Source organism: Chrysemys picta, chromosome 2, assembly GCF_011386835.1.
Source record: "Chrysemys picta bellii isolate R12L10 chromosome 2, ASM1138683v2, whole genome shotgun sequence".
NCBI lineage: Eukaryota > Metazoa > Chordata > Testudines > Emydidae > Chrysemys > Chrysemys picta.
This window is the reverse complement of record NC_088792.1, coordinates 92583082-92598768: the sequence shown is the minus strand read 5'-3', so window position 1 is coordinate 92598768 and position 15687 is coordinate 92583082. Positions and strand designations below refer to the sequence as shown.

General features: G+C 41.9%; 1 protein-coding gene across 2 annotated transcripts in view; it reads right to left on the bottom strand.

Annotated features, from left to right (window-relative positions):
- The window catches only part of NPSR1 (neuropeptide S receptor 1), a 97464-nt gene that overhangs the window by 42866 nt on the left and 38911 nt on the right, over window positions 1-15687 (bottom strand). For both annotated transcript variants that reach the window (XM_005307224.5, XM_024109666.3), the window contains exon 3: window positions 114-217. In XM_005307224.5, coding sequence (XP_005307281.2) covers window positions 114-217 — 104 coding nt within the window. The remainder of the gene's footprint in view (window positions 1-113; window positions 218-15687) is intronic.

The following is a 15687-nucleotide window of genomic DNA, read 5'->3' as shown; positions in this document are numbered from 1 at the left end:
TACAACAATTTAACAAGCACTTAATGTTACAGTACATTGGGATACAAGACTTTGAGCTCTTATCTAGTCAGGGTGTGCAGCTGTGGGTACTAGATATTGAATAGTTTCTGTACCTGCAGGTAGCGAACAACTCTGCAGACAATATCAGGGGCCATGAAATCTCCTGTGAAGCGCCAAATTATATCAGTCAGTATATTTACGAATCCTGTAAAGCAATCTGCAAACAAAAATAAATAAAGATACATTAATGGAAACAAACACATGGCAGTAGTTAGTTTAGTTATTTACTGTTACATCACTTACTTTGTACTGCACCTTTAAATCTCTAAGGACATACCTGTCTACTGAGACAAACAGCCATTTTGTGAACAGTTCAGTGCAGACTGTTAGTCTGGAAATGCACCGAATGGAGACTTTATGTTCTGTTCTTCTTTTAACTTGTTCTCTTAATCTAAAATAAAATCCATTCAATTCATGACAGTATTTGGCACCTAAGTTCCATTTTTAGGCACCACTGAGATCCACAAGACTCCCTCTCAGCTATCACCTAGCCTCTAGGTGTTTAAATCTTTCTCAGGCCTAAGTTTTTGCACTAAGAGTTCCTTTGATACCTATGTTTCTGCCTCTGGGCATGCCCACTTCAACCTCACTCTAGGCACCTAGACTCCTATTTCTCATGGAAGCACCAGAACGATTCCTAAATTGGGGAAGATAGGTGTTTCAGACATGCCAAACCCGTGAAAAAAACGCAGAAATTGGGCTTGTTTTTGGCTTAATTTGCTTGAGTTGCTTGTTGGCTAGTTTTTGGATTGTAGCTTGTTGCTTGTAGCTTATTGCTTCTTTTTTTATCAGCTCCCGGCAAGCAGGGGCAAAGGGTAAGTAGAGGCAAGGGGGGAGAGAGTCAGGGGTGCCCAGCGGGCCCACCACAGTCCCAGACTGCACACCGGGGGGATCTAGTCACAGAGTGTTGGGGTTCTTAGGGATTGGCTTGTTTTGGCCTTGTTTTGAAATGGGATTAGCTTGATTTTTGTCTTATTGTGGAAGTTGGGGTGCTTATTTACCATGTGAAAGCTCGCAACTGTGAGGTGTTTAGCTGCCTGAGTCGTGGTGAGGGGAGTGTGTGTGTATGTGTGTGGGGGGGGTTAACGAGTAGGCATGCTCAGAGGGAGCCTACCAGATTGAGCCCCCCAGCTGAGTTCACACAAAACAGTTTTGGGGGAGGGAGAGGAGGAAATAAACTCAATCTAACCAGGACCAGCTCTGGCTTTTTTGCCACCCCAAGCAGAAAAACAAAACAAAACAAAAACCTGCGGGGCGGCCAGAGCCAGGGTGCAGGGGGACTCCCTGCGTTGCAGACGAGCCCCGGGCAGCGCAGTGCACGCCCTGGCTAGCAGGGGGAGGGATTGGAGGAAAAGAGAAGGGGGGTGGCCAGGGCTTCCTTCAGCGGGGCACTTGCCACGCGGCCCCTCCTGCCACGCCACCTGCGGGAGGGCTCCGCACCACTCCAGTCAGCGGGCAGGGAAGGACGCGGGCTGCCCTGCCGGGCTTGCTGCAGACCTGGCACAGGCTGGGGCAGACAGAGCGCGCAGCCCACTCCCAGCAGGGCGCTCCCCTCCTCCACACCGCCGCCCCCTACAGGGCGGCCGAAGCGGCCAAGCAAAACAAAAAAAAAAGGATTGGAGGGAAGCCGCCCCTTAGAATCTGCCACCCCAAGCATGAGCTTGCTGGTGCCTGGAGCCAGCCCTGAATCTAACTCCCTCTGGTCCAATTAATAATAATAATAATAATAATAATTCAGTTATTGAAAGTGGAACAACTTCTATAGAAAAGACTAAGGGAGACCCACATCAGAATATCCAGTAGCCCAGTGAGACTTTGTTCAAATCCCTTCACCGCCTCAGGAAGAGTGGGGACTTGAACCAGGGTTCTTCTGCATCTTGGGAATACCCTGCCCACTAGGCTAAAGGGTATGAGGTGAGCTCTTCCCCGGTGGCTATTTTATTTTTGGGTCACATACACAATTTAGGCAGCTGAATGCCCTTCTGTCTGGGTGCCTGAAAGTTAGGTGCTGTGACGCTCAGCATTGCAACGCCCAAGTCCTTTTATGGACCCCACCCAAAGTAACTGCTTGCTTTTTGCATACAAAGAAACATAACGTGTTAGTTTCATGTATGAGTAACTGTTAAGGATTAATATCAGAGGGGTAGCCGTGTTAGTCTGAATCTGTAAAAAACAACAGAGGGTCCTGTGGCACTTTTAAGACTAACAGAAGTATTGGAGCATAAGCTTTCATAGGTGAATGCCCACTTCATCAGACACATTCACCCACGAAAGCCACGAAAGCTTATGCTCCAATACTTCTGTTAGTCTTAAAGGTGCCACAGGACCCTCTGTTGCTTGTTAAGGATTATTCACCCAGGGCTTGATTCTCAATATGACTATTCACATGCTTACATTGAAGCATGTATTTAAGAGTTTTGCTGGATCCTGGACAGAATGTTCAGCACCTTGTAGGAATGAGACCATGATGTTCTGGTTTTGTTACAAATTCCAAAGTAGGCCTAACCCGGAGCATAGTTTCAGTGTGATTTGTAAAGCATTCCTGTGAATGTTTCCCGGTAAATCAAAAAGTCTGGGCCACTTTATGGCTTTGAATTGCATTTGCTTAGTTTTTAAACAGAAATTGGATTCGGTTTTGGTTTTGTAAAAGAAAAGTTTAGGTTATACTAAACCTAAACTGGGATTTTCCAAATATCACTTATCTGCTTTCTCAGAGTTGTTTTGTTTCAGCCATATGGGTCTGGATTTGATCCATCCCTAACTTCCACACATTTTCTATAAATTAGCACTAAAAGATCACATTTGGATAAGGTGTGGGATGTACAGGTATTTATCTCAACTGAACCAAATTTATCTCAACTCAGCTGTACAGGTATTTATCTCAACAGAACCAAATTCCTACTTGTTTGAGGCTCATCCATCATTACATTTATTGTCCTTTTCATTGTAAAAGAGAAATATCTCTGCAGGAAAACATCTGGGGTGAAATCTTCTGGGGTGAAATCATGCCCCTTCTCTCCATTTAAGTCAATGGGAGTATCAAGGCTGATTCCCCATTCTGGCACTTTGAGTGCAGAAGGTGGGGGCCCGCAAGGATTTTAAAAATTAATACTGGCCACTCCAGGCTGATATTAAACTCCCAAGGTCATAGGTTCTCTCTGACCTTGGATGGGTAGATGCTGCCACCACCCAAGTGCAACTCCCCCCCCCCCCCATTTTGAGAACCCAGGAAGGAACACTTGGGAATTCCTTCCTGTGGGGTATCCTCAAGCCCTTTCACCCCACTCCCTCCCCTCCCCACCAGGGAAGAGCTGAGAAAGAAAACAAAAAAAATTAGCTGTTGCCAGCAGCTAATGAAACAACATATGCACAAACCTCTTAGGGACACAAAAATCCAACCCTGTTCTTAAAAATGGTAAAATTTATTAAAAACAAAAAGAAAGGAAATACATTTGGAACTTAAGCTTTTTGCTAGATCTTAAAAAAAAACAATTACAAAAATTAAGCATCAAGATAGCTCTCTTGAGGTTCAGCTTAAAGGTTACAAGCAAAACAAGAGCATCTGGGCTTAGCACAGAGGAGTCCACAAACCTTACAAAATAAAATAAACATCTTTCTAGACATTTCTGATCTACTTACATATCTGAGTTTCAGATAAGTAGGTTTGAGGTATGAATTAATGCTTTTTCATATCTGGTTTTAAAGCTGCTTACAGCATTGCTGCTCTGTGTCTCCGCTCTCCAGAGAACAACAACACACAGACAAAGGGAAGATTTTTTCCCCAATTGTAAAATGTTCTAGCCCTCCCATTGGCTCCTGTGGTCAGGTGCCCACTCCTTTCCTTTTACCTGCTTTTTTTTTTAAACTTTACAGGTAAAGCAAGCAGAGAACAGCCACCAAGAGGGACTTTATAGCTAACTGGCTGGATGGGGGTCCATAAAAGCGAGCTCCCCCCCCCTTCATTTATCACAGGGAGTTTTGCCATTGATTTTGATTAGGCCATGATTTCACTCCTGGACTAAATATTTTGCAACCAACTCTCTTGTCACCTTAAAGCTAACCTCCTTATGTCTGTTTCTGGTCATGTAGCTCACTGTCACTGATAAATTTATGCCCCAAGCCCTGTTTTTGGAGTAACCCAACGCCAGTGCTCATAAAGGAAAGATGGTAGTTTCTCTGTTACCAGCTGAACACATCAACATTCTAAGCAGTTCAGTATTTTATGAAAAGCTTTATACTGAGAGTCAACAAAACTGTTTTATTCCTCATAAACTGCTAAACAGTACTGAGTTCCTGTATTTTTTTTTTTAAATGTCCCTCCCTGGAGGACAGGATTTATTTTAAAGTGCTACAACTGCATGCATAAAAGCCACTCTTCAAAGGAAAATGATGCATCACTCCTGAAGCTTTCTACCATGCAAAAAGATGCTATGGGCAGGTTTCTCTGCAGAAATTGCTCAGTGAACTGGATTCTATTAACTGGATCTAGCTAATTTTTTGACTTCTCTTTTCTGCACATAAGACATACATGAAATTAAAATACAAATGTTCTCATTATTGGTGCAAAAAATAAAATGAGACTGTATTCATGACTTTATCTTTCTTTTAATCCTCATAAATTATTTCTGTCCCTGCCTGAATTGTCCTTCCTCCTCCATTTCCATTTTCCCTTGCATCTCTGCTCCCACTCCTTGATGCTTTCCATCCTCCTCTGGTCTAGCTAAGATTCTCTTTTGGAGCCTTTATGGTGAATGCTACTCCTTAAATTAGTGGAAGTGCCTTATTTACATAATGTGAAGCATTCACCCAGATGCTTTAATGAATTCTTTCCTGCTGACATATCCCATGATAAAGTCAACTGTGCTTCACAACGTGGTCCTTGTGAAGAAACCCCCATCACCCTTGTCTCTGCTACAGAACCAGCTGGGATTCAATTATTGTGTTTGTATAGCAAGTGGATCTTGTTAACTTGCCATGTAGGGACTATAACCTCCTGACTCTGTCTGTGTGTGGCCTTGGCCTCATACACCTGTAGGGAGTTTACTCAAGACAGCTAGCTCGGGTAGTTGGGAGGGGTGAGCATGCTATGTTATTGGAGTGATTTAGATAATCTACAGATGAGTATCCAAACTTTTGGGTGTTTTCTTGACTAGATTCAGACTTCCAGACACTTTGATGTTTGCCGATGGGTACTGTATATTGGTTCTTTCTATCAGCTAAGGGAATGGATGAACTCTTTGAGCTCATCACCTGTCCTTTTAGGTGCTCAAAGTGTTTTGTTTGAATCTTTATGCAGCACAGCATGTGTGTGATAGAGAGTGTAAATGCATGAGCCTGAATACAATACATAGTGTTCAGTTCAAAGCACCTGTAACCAAATGTAGATTCTAAATGTATTGTCTTCTCCTCTAACTTCAGAAACTCTCCCATATAAAACCCAGTTTATTGCCTTCCGGAGATTAGATTTCAGAAATCCTTCTGTCTGGTTTGACCACAGCACACAGGTGACCAGCTCCTTCCCAGATGCCGGAAACCCTACTGCTCCTTCCCCCAAAACAAATCTGAATGTACTAAACATATATAGCTGTGACACAGATTCTGAACCCAAAGCCAGAGGTAAATTGCTCCTACAAATTCCTAGTCACTGATAAATAAACAGAATGCTGGATTATTATAACTACGAGAGTGACTCCTTAAAGAGTGAGGATTTTGTGTTCCTAGAACTTGCCTTCACAGAGATCAGGAACTTGGAAGTCAGCTAATTTCTGCTATAAGGTAGTGGCAGCCAGACTGTGTTTGTATTTGGTAAGCCTTTTTTATTATCTGTATTGCTAGATTGCAGAATCAATATACTATCCACAGTATGTGTGGCTCTAGGAGCCTACAATATCTAATTTATCTATCTGATCTTCAAGGTTCTCGGCACCATGGTACCAGTGCACACACTATTTAAACAGTTGGCTTCCTTCCAATGAATAGTCTTTTAATTATGTTATAAGTTCAAAGTGTAACTAACCTTTCCTTCCCCTAAACAATGCAATCTGTCCAGACTAGTCAACTTTCACTCACATCTGTGAATGTTTTTTTAATGCCAATATCACCTACCTTCCCTTCTTCAGAGGATCTTATCTGTGTGCCACACGCCTTCTGCCTATGTTGCTAGGCAATTGAAACACACTGTAAATAATTATATTGTTTCTGTTTCTCCCCTCAAAGTAGACAAAAAAGTCACCGACTAGTTCTTTTTCCTCTCCTTTTGATGGGAAAAATAATTGCTTACAATTGGTGAATCTGAAAGTATTCCATGACTCATAACAATATGATCTGACTCTGCATATACACAAAGACCAGACAAAATGTTTCCTTTTTAAACAAGAAACTATAATTGCAGTGATGTGGGGGAGGAAGGTTAGTGGTTCTATATATTGAGAGGAAAAGAATTTTTGTTTTGTTTTTTAATTGCTTTTAAAAAATTCCATGCAATATTAAATAAACAAATACAAAATCTTAGTGGGAGGGGATGGGTGAACTAGCATCTGCTGTTAGTAAGGACCAAATCCTGGTTGGGTTTCTAAGGTATGTTCCTTTGATTTAAGTGGAATTATTTGGCAAACAAGATTTGGCCTTCTGAGTATGAGGCTTTTTGTTCTTAAAGGACCTGATCCAAAGGGAGCTTAACTCGTTAAAGAAATTTAAACTGGAAAATGGAGGTGTGGAAGATCTTGTCATTTCTAGGAGACATGAAACAAAGCACTGACAATCCAGCTAGAACTTTTATGGCTGGAAAAGATTGCAAGGGCTGAGGCAAAATCTGAAAATAATGGATACCACAGGCCATTTCTGCTCTGTTACAGATTGTGTTCTGTGGAATTACTTTGCATTTTCACTAGTGTAATTTAGAGCAGAATTCGGCCCTAGAGAGTTGTGACTGATGGAGCAACTAAATGCATAAAATGACTACAGAGATTCATGTGGAACAGCTTCCTGAAATGATTAAAGAGAATATAAAAATGAAAGGGGTGCACACTTCTGAATGCAGATATGCCATTGAAACTAACTAAACAAAATAAAGACAATTTCATTACCCAGAACAAATGAAGGTAATTAATAGGGCTGTCGATTAATCGCAGTTAACTCATGCAATTAACTAAAAAAAAATTAATCGCTATTAAAAAATTTTCACTATTAATCGCAGTTTTAATTGCATTGCTAAACAATAGAATATCAACTGAATTTTATTAAATATTTTTGGATGTTTTTCTACATTTTCAAATATATTGATTTCAATTACAACACAGAATACAAAGTGTACACTGTTCACTTTATATTAGTATTTTTGATTACAAATATTTGCACTGTAAAAATGATAAATAAAAGAAACAGTATTTTTCAATTCACCTCATACAAGTACTCAAGTGCAATCTCTTTATCGTGAAAGTGCAACTTACAAATGATAAATGCGTTATTCTGTGTTATAAGTGAAATCAATATATTTTAAAATGTAGAAAACATGCAAAATATTTAAATAAATGGTATTCTAATATAGTTTAACAGTGCGATTAATTGCAATTATTTTTTTTAATCACATGACAGTCCTAATAATCAATAATCTAACATGGGAATACACTTATGCATGGTCATCCTTACTGGGTCAAATTCAACCTTATTATATGGTCAATGGAATTGCTCATGTGATATATCTGGCTCAATATGCAGGATGGCTAGAACCAAGGAATGTTCAAAGAGAAAATGGCCTAACACCAGTGGATAGCTCGTTCTAAAAACTAATTCAGCACACCATCTTGGTAACAAAAAGGAGGCAGACTCTCTCACCCAGAACAGCTCGATTATTTAATTATCTGTAATGGCATTGCTTTGTGTAGTCAAGTCCCCTGAGGACTCTGCAGGACTTTTCTGTTGGAAGCGGGAAGTGGATTTCTATGAAGCCATCACTTTTTTCATATACTGTGCATGGCTATCAGTTACAAATGTAGTTCTGATTATTGTTGAGAACAGTCCTGCTAAGCAAGACATGGTGACCTACTAGATTTTACTGAGGCTTTCTACTAAGTTGATTTTCTGCACTTGATACCATTTCGTAGTATTATTAAATTACTTTCTATAACATGGAAGTACAGTAAACAGACCATAAAAATGGGTGTTTGGGGTTGTTTTATTCATAGCACCAAATTGCATGAGGTAAAACAGCAGCAGGTTTTGTAATGTAAGACAGAGGGCATTTCCTTGTAACGATACAGGGTTTCCCTTAGCTGAATCTTCTGGGGGTTTCCTTGCATATACATTTTCTTCACCAACATCGGCCAAAAGGACATTTCTTTCATGAATGTAGGAATCAATAGTTTGTTGTGCCTAGCCTGTAAGGGAGGGATATAACTGTGTGATTGCCCTATTGAGCCGATAGGGCTCTACACCCATAAATACTGTGTCTTTGAAACGGCTTGACCGCTTTTCCCAGAACACTGTCTTGCTGGTTAGCTGTTTGTTGCTTTAGAGTCTCTTGATTTATATTTTACAGTTGGCATTTTGTGGCAGAGCTGCCTTCCAACTTGTTAAAACAGCTGATTTCATTATAACCCTTGAGACCCAGATGGACATAAAGTAAAATGAACTGAGTGCTCGTAAGGTGCTAGATTATCAGACCTGGAGATCAAAGTTTTTCATTTATCCACAGAATGGGTATAATATAAGCAGTAGCAATGTAAGCTTCCATGTCCCCACCCTCCACACATGCACATCATCTGCTTATGTAGCTCAGAGAACTAGAAGGGCTCCTATGAGAGTAGAAAGGTCTCCATGCTCATCCATTCTTTGGACTGTCTTCTTCAGTAACCCTGCTAATAAGGGTGCTAGTATTCCTGGCTTTGGAAGGGCCTCTGTGATATGGACTCATCCTTTCCTCTCCATCCCATCACCTATCAAAACAATTTGATCACTTCTAACCTGGATAGGATTTGAACTTGTGACCTAGAGTGAAAGACTCTGTATCCCGTTAGCAGCCTTCTGAATAATTCGGACAGAACATTGCTATATTCTGCAAAGGATTTTAAAGTCTGTTTTGTTTCTCTTTATTTTCTTCCTCTCCCGGTAACCAATCATTTAATCCTGGTTGCTAGCACTTGAGTTTGCAAAATCTCCCTCCAAACGTCATAATACCATTGCTTAAGCCCTGGCTTTTTATAAGCTAATGGCTAAGGCACCACAAAGCAGCTGGCAGTGCTCTGGCAGCAGCAATAAGTGCTATTTCTCCTGTCGTCATGCTGGACAGCACCACGAGCAGGTGGCAGAAGGGTCACAGACTGTGAATGGAGCCAAGCTGAATTTATTTATTGAAATGTTGATGAGAAACAGATGGAGATATTCATATTTCCTACTAGGTTACTAAGTCCCCAGTTAGGAATGTATTGCTAATAGCAGATGTATTGGCCTCATGGCATGTTGCTCTGAGCTTTCCTCGGAAACCAGCAAAAACATCCACAACTGCTTTGTTGTGGCACCGTGCTACATTAGTGTGTGCACCAGGCAGTATTATTGATGCTGAGTGTGCTCCACTCTTCCCAGAAAAGAACATGCCACCTGTGCCAATAAGATTATAACATAAATACATAATACAAAATGCACTGTAACATGGGTTGTAAAATGGGTGACAGCAGTTTTAATTGCCATGGGATAGCATTTTGGAGCTATTATTCTTGTGCTAAATGCTGTACAAACACACTGAAAGACATGGTCCATGGCTCAAAGATTTTACAGATTAAAAAGACAAAAGGGTTGGGGAAGGGGTATAACATACAAGAAAGAGATCAGATATTTAAACTTTCATTTATTAATAAATCAATCCCTATCTGTCCCTTACCCCACCATTGGAACACTCAGCAACAGCTCAAAAATTACAGCTGGGTGAATAAACCAGCCCGTTTTGCCGTATGTACCATGCTTAACCTAGCATTCCATTGATTTAAATGGCTACTAAAACAGTAGCAGTAGAGCAGATGTAGCAGAGGATTAGTAATAAAAGTGATCTTATTAATAGCCCCCCATAACATTCTACATTGTCTATGGTTTTGAGCATATGGTTTTAAGAGTCCTTCAGAAAATTGGAGCATGTGCCCACATATGCCTGGAAGGATCAGGGTGTGGAATGGAGAGTACTGCCAATGCAAAACTATGCTTCCAAGATCTAGTGTACCAGGAAGCCAGGCAGGAATGCAGAGGCAGGGGACCTTTGCCTCTGAAGGATTTGTAATGATTCACAGATTTGGAATATCCAGTTGCCGAGTGGGAGTGAAGTGGAAACCCACTCACTAGACTGAAAATGTTCAGGGAAACTTCACTTGTTAAAATGGAGTTGCCACTCCCCTACCCTATTTATTTCCATGTAGAGAAGAATGTGGCCCTTCTACTGGGGAGGCCACCAAGACCAAGCAAGCATTTTGACTTTTTTTTTTGTAACTCACAAATATTAGGTGTCAAATTGTTTTAAAGTAACATACAAAATCCAGTTGGGTGCTTATTGAATGAACTTATTGAATGAACAAGAGAGGAGCCTCAGATTCAGAACACGTCCACTCAGCAAGTCCTGACATTTTGTGGACTATAGTCAAAGGATCCCCATTTATGGGGTCTTTCAATGTTGATCCAGGCTTTGCAGTGGAAATATAGGTGTACATATCTCTTCTTAGCTTTTGTGTTCATATTTTTGCATGCTAAATCAACAAAGTTCTCAATCGTTAGTGTTAGGACAATTTAACCCAAATTCTCTTTCAGGTCATGAGAAGGAAGAAAAGAAAGAAATGGCAAGAGTTACAGAACAGGTACAAAGAACAAAGGCATCAGGGAAATAATCCATCATATTGCAAACTACAGAGGGCCAACTCCTCAGGTGTGTTTATGGGCGTAGTGCCTCTGAAATCACCAGCTGAGGAGTTGGCCCTAAGGTTCTGAACAGATAAATAGAAAACAAAGATGGAGTTCCTCTAATCAAGGATATGGAATTCAGATTAATTTAATTACATTTTCAACATTTTCAGAAATCGCTATATTCCCTCCTCTAATACACAGTTTATTTTAAGATGCTGCCTAGATTTTTTTCCAGATTCATTTAAATAGTTTCCTTCCCCCATATTTTACATATTATTTTATTGTCATCCCCAAGTTCCTTCCTAGGCCCTTTCCTGCAAATCAAAATGTCTGTCTCTGTAGTAATTTTAAAACTGCTCATCAATAGCTAAGGCTATGTTTACACTTAAACTGCTTCACTGCCACATCTGCACCACTGCACCCACTACGGCAAAGGATCATGCTGTTCCTATGACTGACAAATCAGGGTTAATGTAGTTTGACTCAACACAGGACAGCTCAGAATAATGAACTGAAATCACTACCTCCTCCTTAACTTCTTCACTGCTCTTCTAACATGCCAGGAATATCCAGCAGAATACTCCTCTACTACTGCTAGATGTCTCATAGACTCATAGACTCTAAGGTCAGAAGGGACCTTTATGATCATCTAGTCTGACCTCCCGCATGATGCGGGCCACAAAAGCTAACCCACCCACTCCTGGAAGAATTCTCTCCCTTGACTCAGCTGTTGAAGTCCCCAAATCATGATTTAAAGACTTCAAATCGCTGAGAATCCTCCAGCAAGCGACCCCTGCCCCATGCTGCAGAGGAAGGCAAAAAACCTCCAGGGCCTCTGCCAATCTACTCTGGACGAAAATTCCTTCCCGACCCCAAATATGGCGATCAGCTGAACCCCGAGCATGCGGGCAAGATTCTCTAGCCAGACCCTCTGGAAAAAGTTCTCTGTAGTAACTTTTAATATCCCATCATTGACCATTGTTGCTAATTACCAGAGATGGCACGTTATTGACCTAATGACTAAAATCACTTTATCCCATCAACCCATCCCCTCCATAAACCTATCAAGCTTAAGCTTAAAGCCAGAGAGGTCTTTTGCCCCCACTGTTTCCCTCGGAAGGCTGTTCCAAAATTTCACCCCTCTGATGGTTAGAAACCTTCGTCTAATTTCAAGACTAAACTTCCCCACGGCCAGTTTATATCCATTCGTTCTCGTGTCCACATTAGTACTGAGCTGAAATAATTCCTCTCCTTCCCTGGTATTTATCCCTCTGATATATTTAAAGAGAGCAATCATATCCCCCCTCAGCCTTCTTTTGGTTAAGGTAAACAAACCTAGCTCCTCGAGTCTCCTTTCATACGACAGATTTTCCATTCCTCGGATCATCCTAGTGGCCCTTCTTTGTACCCGTTCCAGTTTGATTTCATCCTTTTTAAACATGGGAGACCAGAACTGCACACAGTACTCCAAATGAGGTCTCCCCAGTGCCTTGTATAACGGAACCAGCACCTCCTTATCCCTACTAGAAATAACTCGCCTAATGCATCCCAAGACCGCATTAGCTTTTTTCACGGCCACGTCACATTGCCGACTCATAGTCATCCTGCGATCAACCAGGACTCCGAGGTCCTTCTCCTCTTCCGTTACTTCCAACTGATGCGTCCCTAGCTTATAACTAAAATTCTTGTTATTTATCCCTAAATGCATAAGCTTACACTTCTCACTATTAAATTTCATCCTATTACTATTACTCCAGTTTACAAGGTCATCCAAATCTCCCTGCAGGATATCCCGATCCTTCTCCGAATTGGCAATACCTCCCAACTTTGTGTCATCCACAAACTTTACCAGCCCACTCCTACATTTGGTTCCGAGGTCAGTAATGAATAGATTAAATAAAATCGGACCCAAAACCGAACCTTGAGGAACTCCACTGGTAACCTCCCTCCAACCTGACAGTTCACCTTTTAGTACGATCCGCTGCAGTCTACCCTGGATTTTCATATCGATCCCCATCTTTTCCAATGTAACCAATAATTCCTCATGAGGTACCGTATCAAACGCTTTACTGAAGTCGAGGTATATTAGATCCACCGCATTTCCTTTATCTAAATGATCTGTTACTTTCTCAAAGAAGGAGATCAGGTTGGTTTGGCACGATCTACCTTTCATAAAACCGTGTTGTAATTTGTCCCAATTGACATTGTCCTCAAGGTCCTTAATTACTTTCTCCTTCAAAATTTTTTCCAAGACTTTGCATATTACAGATGTTAAACTAACAGGCTGTAGTTACCCGGGTCACTTTTTTTCCCCTTCTTGAAAATAGGAACCACATTAGCTATTCTCCATTCAAACGGTACCACCCCCGAGTTTACAGATTCATTAAAAATTATCGCTAACGGGCTTGCAATTTCTCGCGCCAGTTCCTTTAATATTCTCGGTTGAAGATCATCCGGTCTGCCCGATTTAGTCCTGTTAAACTGTTCGAGTTTGGCTTCTATCTCGGATACGGTAATGTCAATCCCCACTCCTTTATTCCCATCAGTCTCGCTTCTACTATTCCTCAGCCTTTCATTAGCCTCATTAAATAACGATCCAAAATATTCATTTAGATATTGTGCCATGCCTAGATTATCCTTAATCTCCACTCCATCTACAGTCTTAAGCGGTCCCACTTCTTCTTTATTTGTTTTCTTCCTATTTATATGGCTATAAAAGCTCTTGCTATTTTAATTCCCCTCGCAAGGTCCAACTCTACACGGCTTTTGGCTTTTCTCACTCCATCTCTACATGCTCTGACCTCAACAAGGTAGGTTTCTTTGCTGATTCCTCCCATCTTCCATTCCCTGTACGCCTTCTGTTTTTTCTTAATGACCCCTCTGAGACGCTTGCTCATCCAGCTCGGTCTAAATCTCCTGCCTACGAACCGTCTCGAATGCTTCTGAAAGTGTGCTGTGGCTTTCCACTGTGATTTTGATGCAACTTCAGTTAGAAAGGCAGCATCATGGATGCTAGAGTGGAAGATGTTAAGGAGCTAAACATTGATGAACGATTCAAACCAGATCTTGTCACAAAAGCTTTCATGGGGAACTCGGAGAAAAATGCAGCTATTGCCATGCTATTTGTAGTCATGACATTGTGAAATACAGCATAAGGTGATGTAATTTGGGAGATAACTCCTGTGCCTCTTTTCTCACGTACAGTATGATTGAGCCAGTCAAATGGGTTGAAGAACTTGTTTAATTTGTAAATATGTGTAGACTAAACCTAGTGAAACTGTCCATTGGCTGACAGTACTACATGTGCTTTCAGCTCATTAACACAGCTGAGAATTAACCTGGGAACCTGATAATTCATAGGCAGCATTTCCCCCAGGTGAGCCAGAAGGGGACAGTGTCCCATTAGCTTACATGATGGACCATAATGATTACACAGCTTGTAACAGAAAGCACCCTGGGCTAGATTCACAAAAGGCCTGGTCTACACTATGAGTTTATGTCGACTTTAGCAGCGTTAAACCGAATTAAGCCTGGACACGTCCACACGACGAAGCCCTTTTTTTCGACTTAAAGGGCCCTTTAAACCGGTTCTTTACTCCACCTCCGCTGAGGGGATTAGCACTAAAATCAGCCTTTGCGGGTCGGATTTGGGGTAGTGTGGACAGAATTCAATGTTATTGGCCTCCGGGAGCTATCCCACAGTGCTTCATTGTGACTGCTCTGGATAGCGCTCTCAACTCAGATGCACTGATCAGGTAGACAGGAAAAGCCCCGCGAACTTTTGAATTTCATTTCCTGTTTGCCCAGCGTGGAGAGCACAGGTGACCACGCAGAGCTCATCAGCACAGGTAACCATGATGGAGTCCCAGGATCACAAAAGAGCTCCAGCATGGACAGAACGGGAGGTACGGGATCTGCTCGCCATATGGGGAGACGAATCAGTGCTAGCTGAACTCCGTCGCAGTAAACGAAATGGCAAAATATTAGAAGAAGTCTCAAGGGCCATGAAGGACAGAGGCCATAACAGGGACGCACAGCAGTGCCGCGTGAAAATTAAGGAGCTAAGGCAAGTCTACCACAAAGCCAGAGAGGCAAACGGAAGGTCTGGGGCAGAGCCGCAAACATGCCGCTTCTACGCGGAGTTTCATGCCATTCCAGGGAGTGCAGCCACCACTACCCCAACCGTGTGCTTTGACTCCATCAATGGAGAATCACGCAACAGGGAAGCGGGTTTGGAGTACGCGGAAGATGATGATGATGAAGACAATGAAGATAGCTCACAGCAAGGAAGGGAGAAACCGGTTTCCCCAACAGCCAGGATATGTTTATCACCCTGGACCTGGAACCAGTAACCCCCGAACTCACCCAAGGCATGCTCCCAGACCCTGAGGGCACACAAGGGACCTCTGGTGAGTGTACCTTTGTAAATATTACACATGGTTTAAAAGCAAGCGTGTTTAATGATTAATGATTAATTTGCCCTGGCAATCAGGGCCAGTACAGCTACTGGAAAAGTCTGTTAACGTGTATGGGGATGGAGCGGAAATCCTCCAGGGACATCTCCAGAAAGCTCTCCTTCATGTACTCCCAAAGCCTTTGCAAAAGGTTTCTGGGGAGGGCTGCCTTATCCCGTCCACCATGGTAGGACACTTTACCAAGCCAGGCCAGTAGCACGTAGTCTGGAATCATTGCATAACAAAGCATGACAGCGTATGGTCCCGGTGTTTGCTGGCATGCAGGCAACATCCA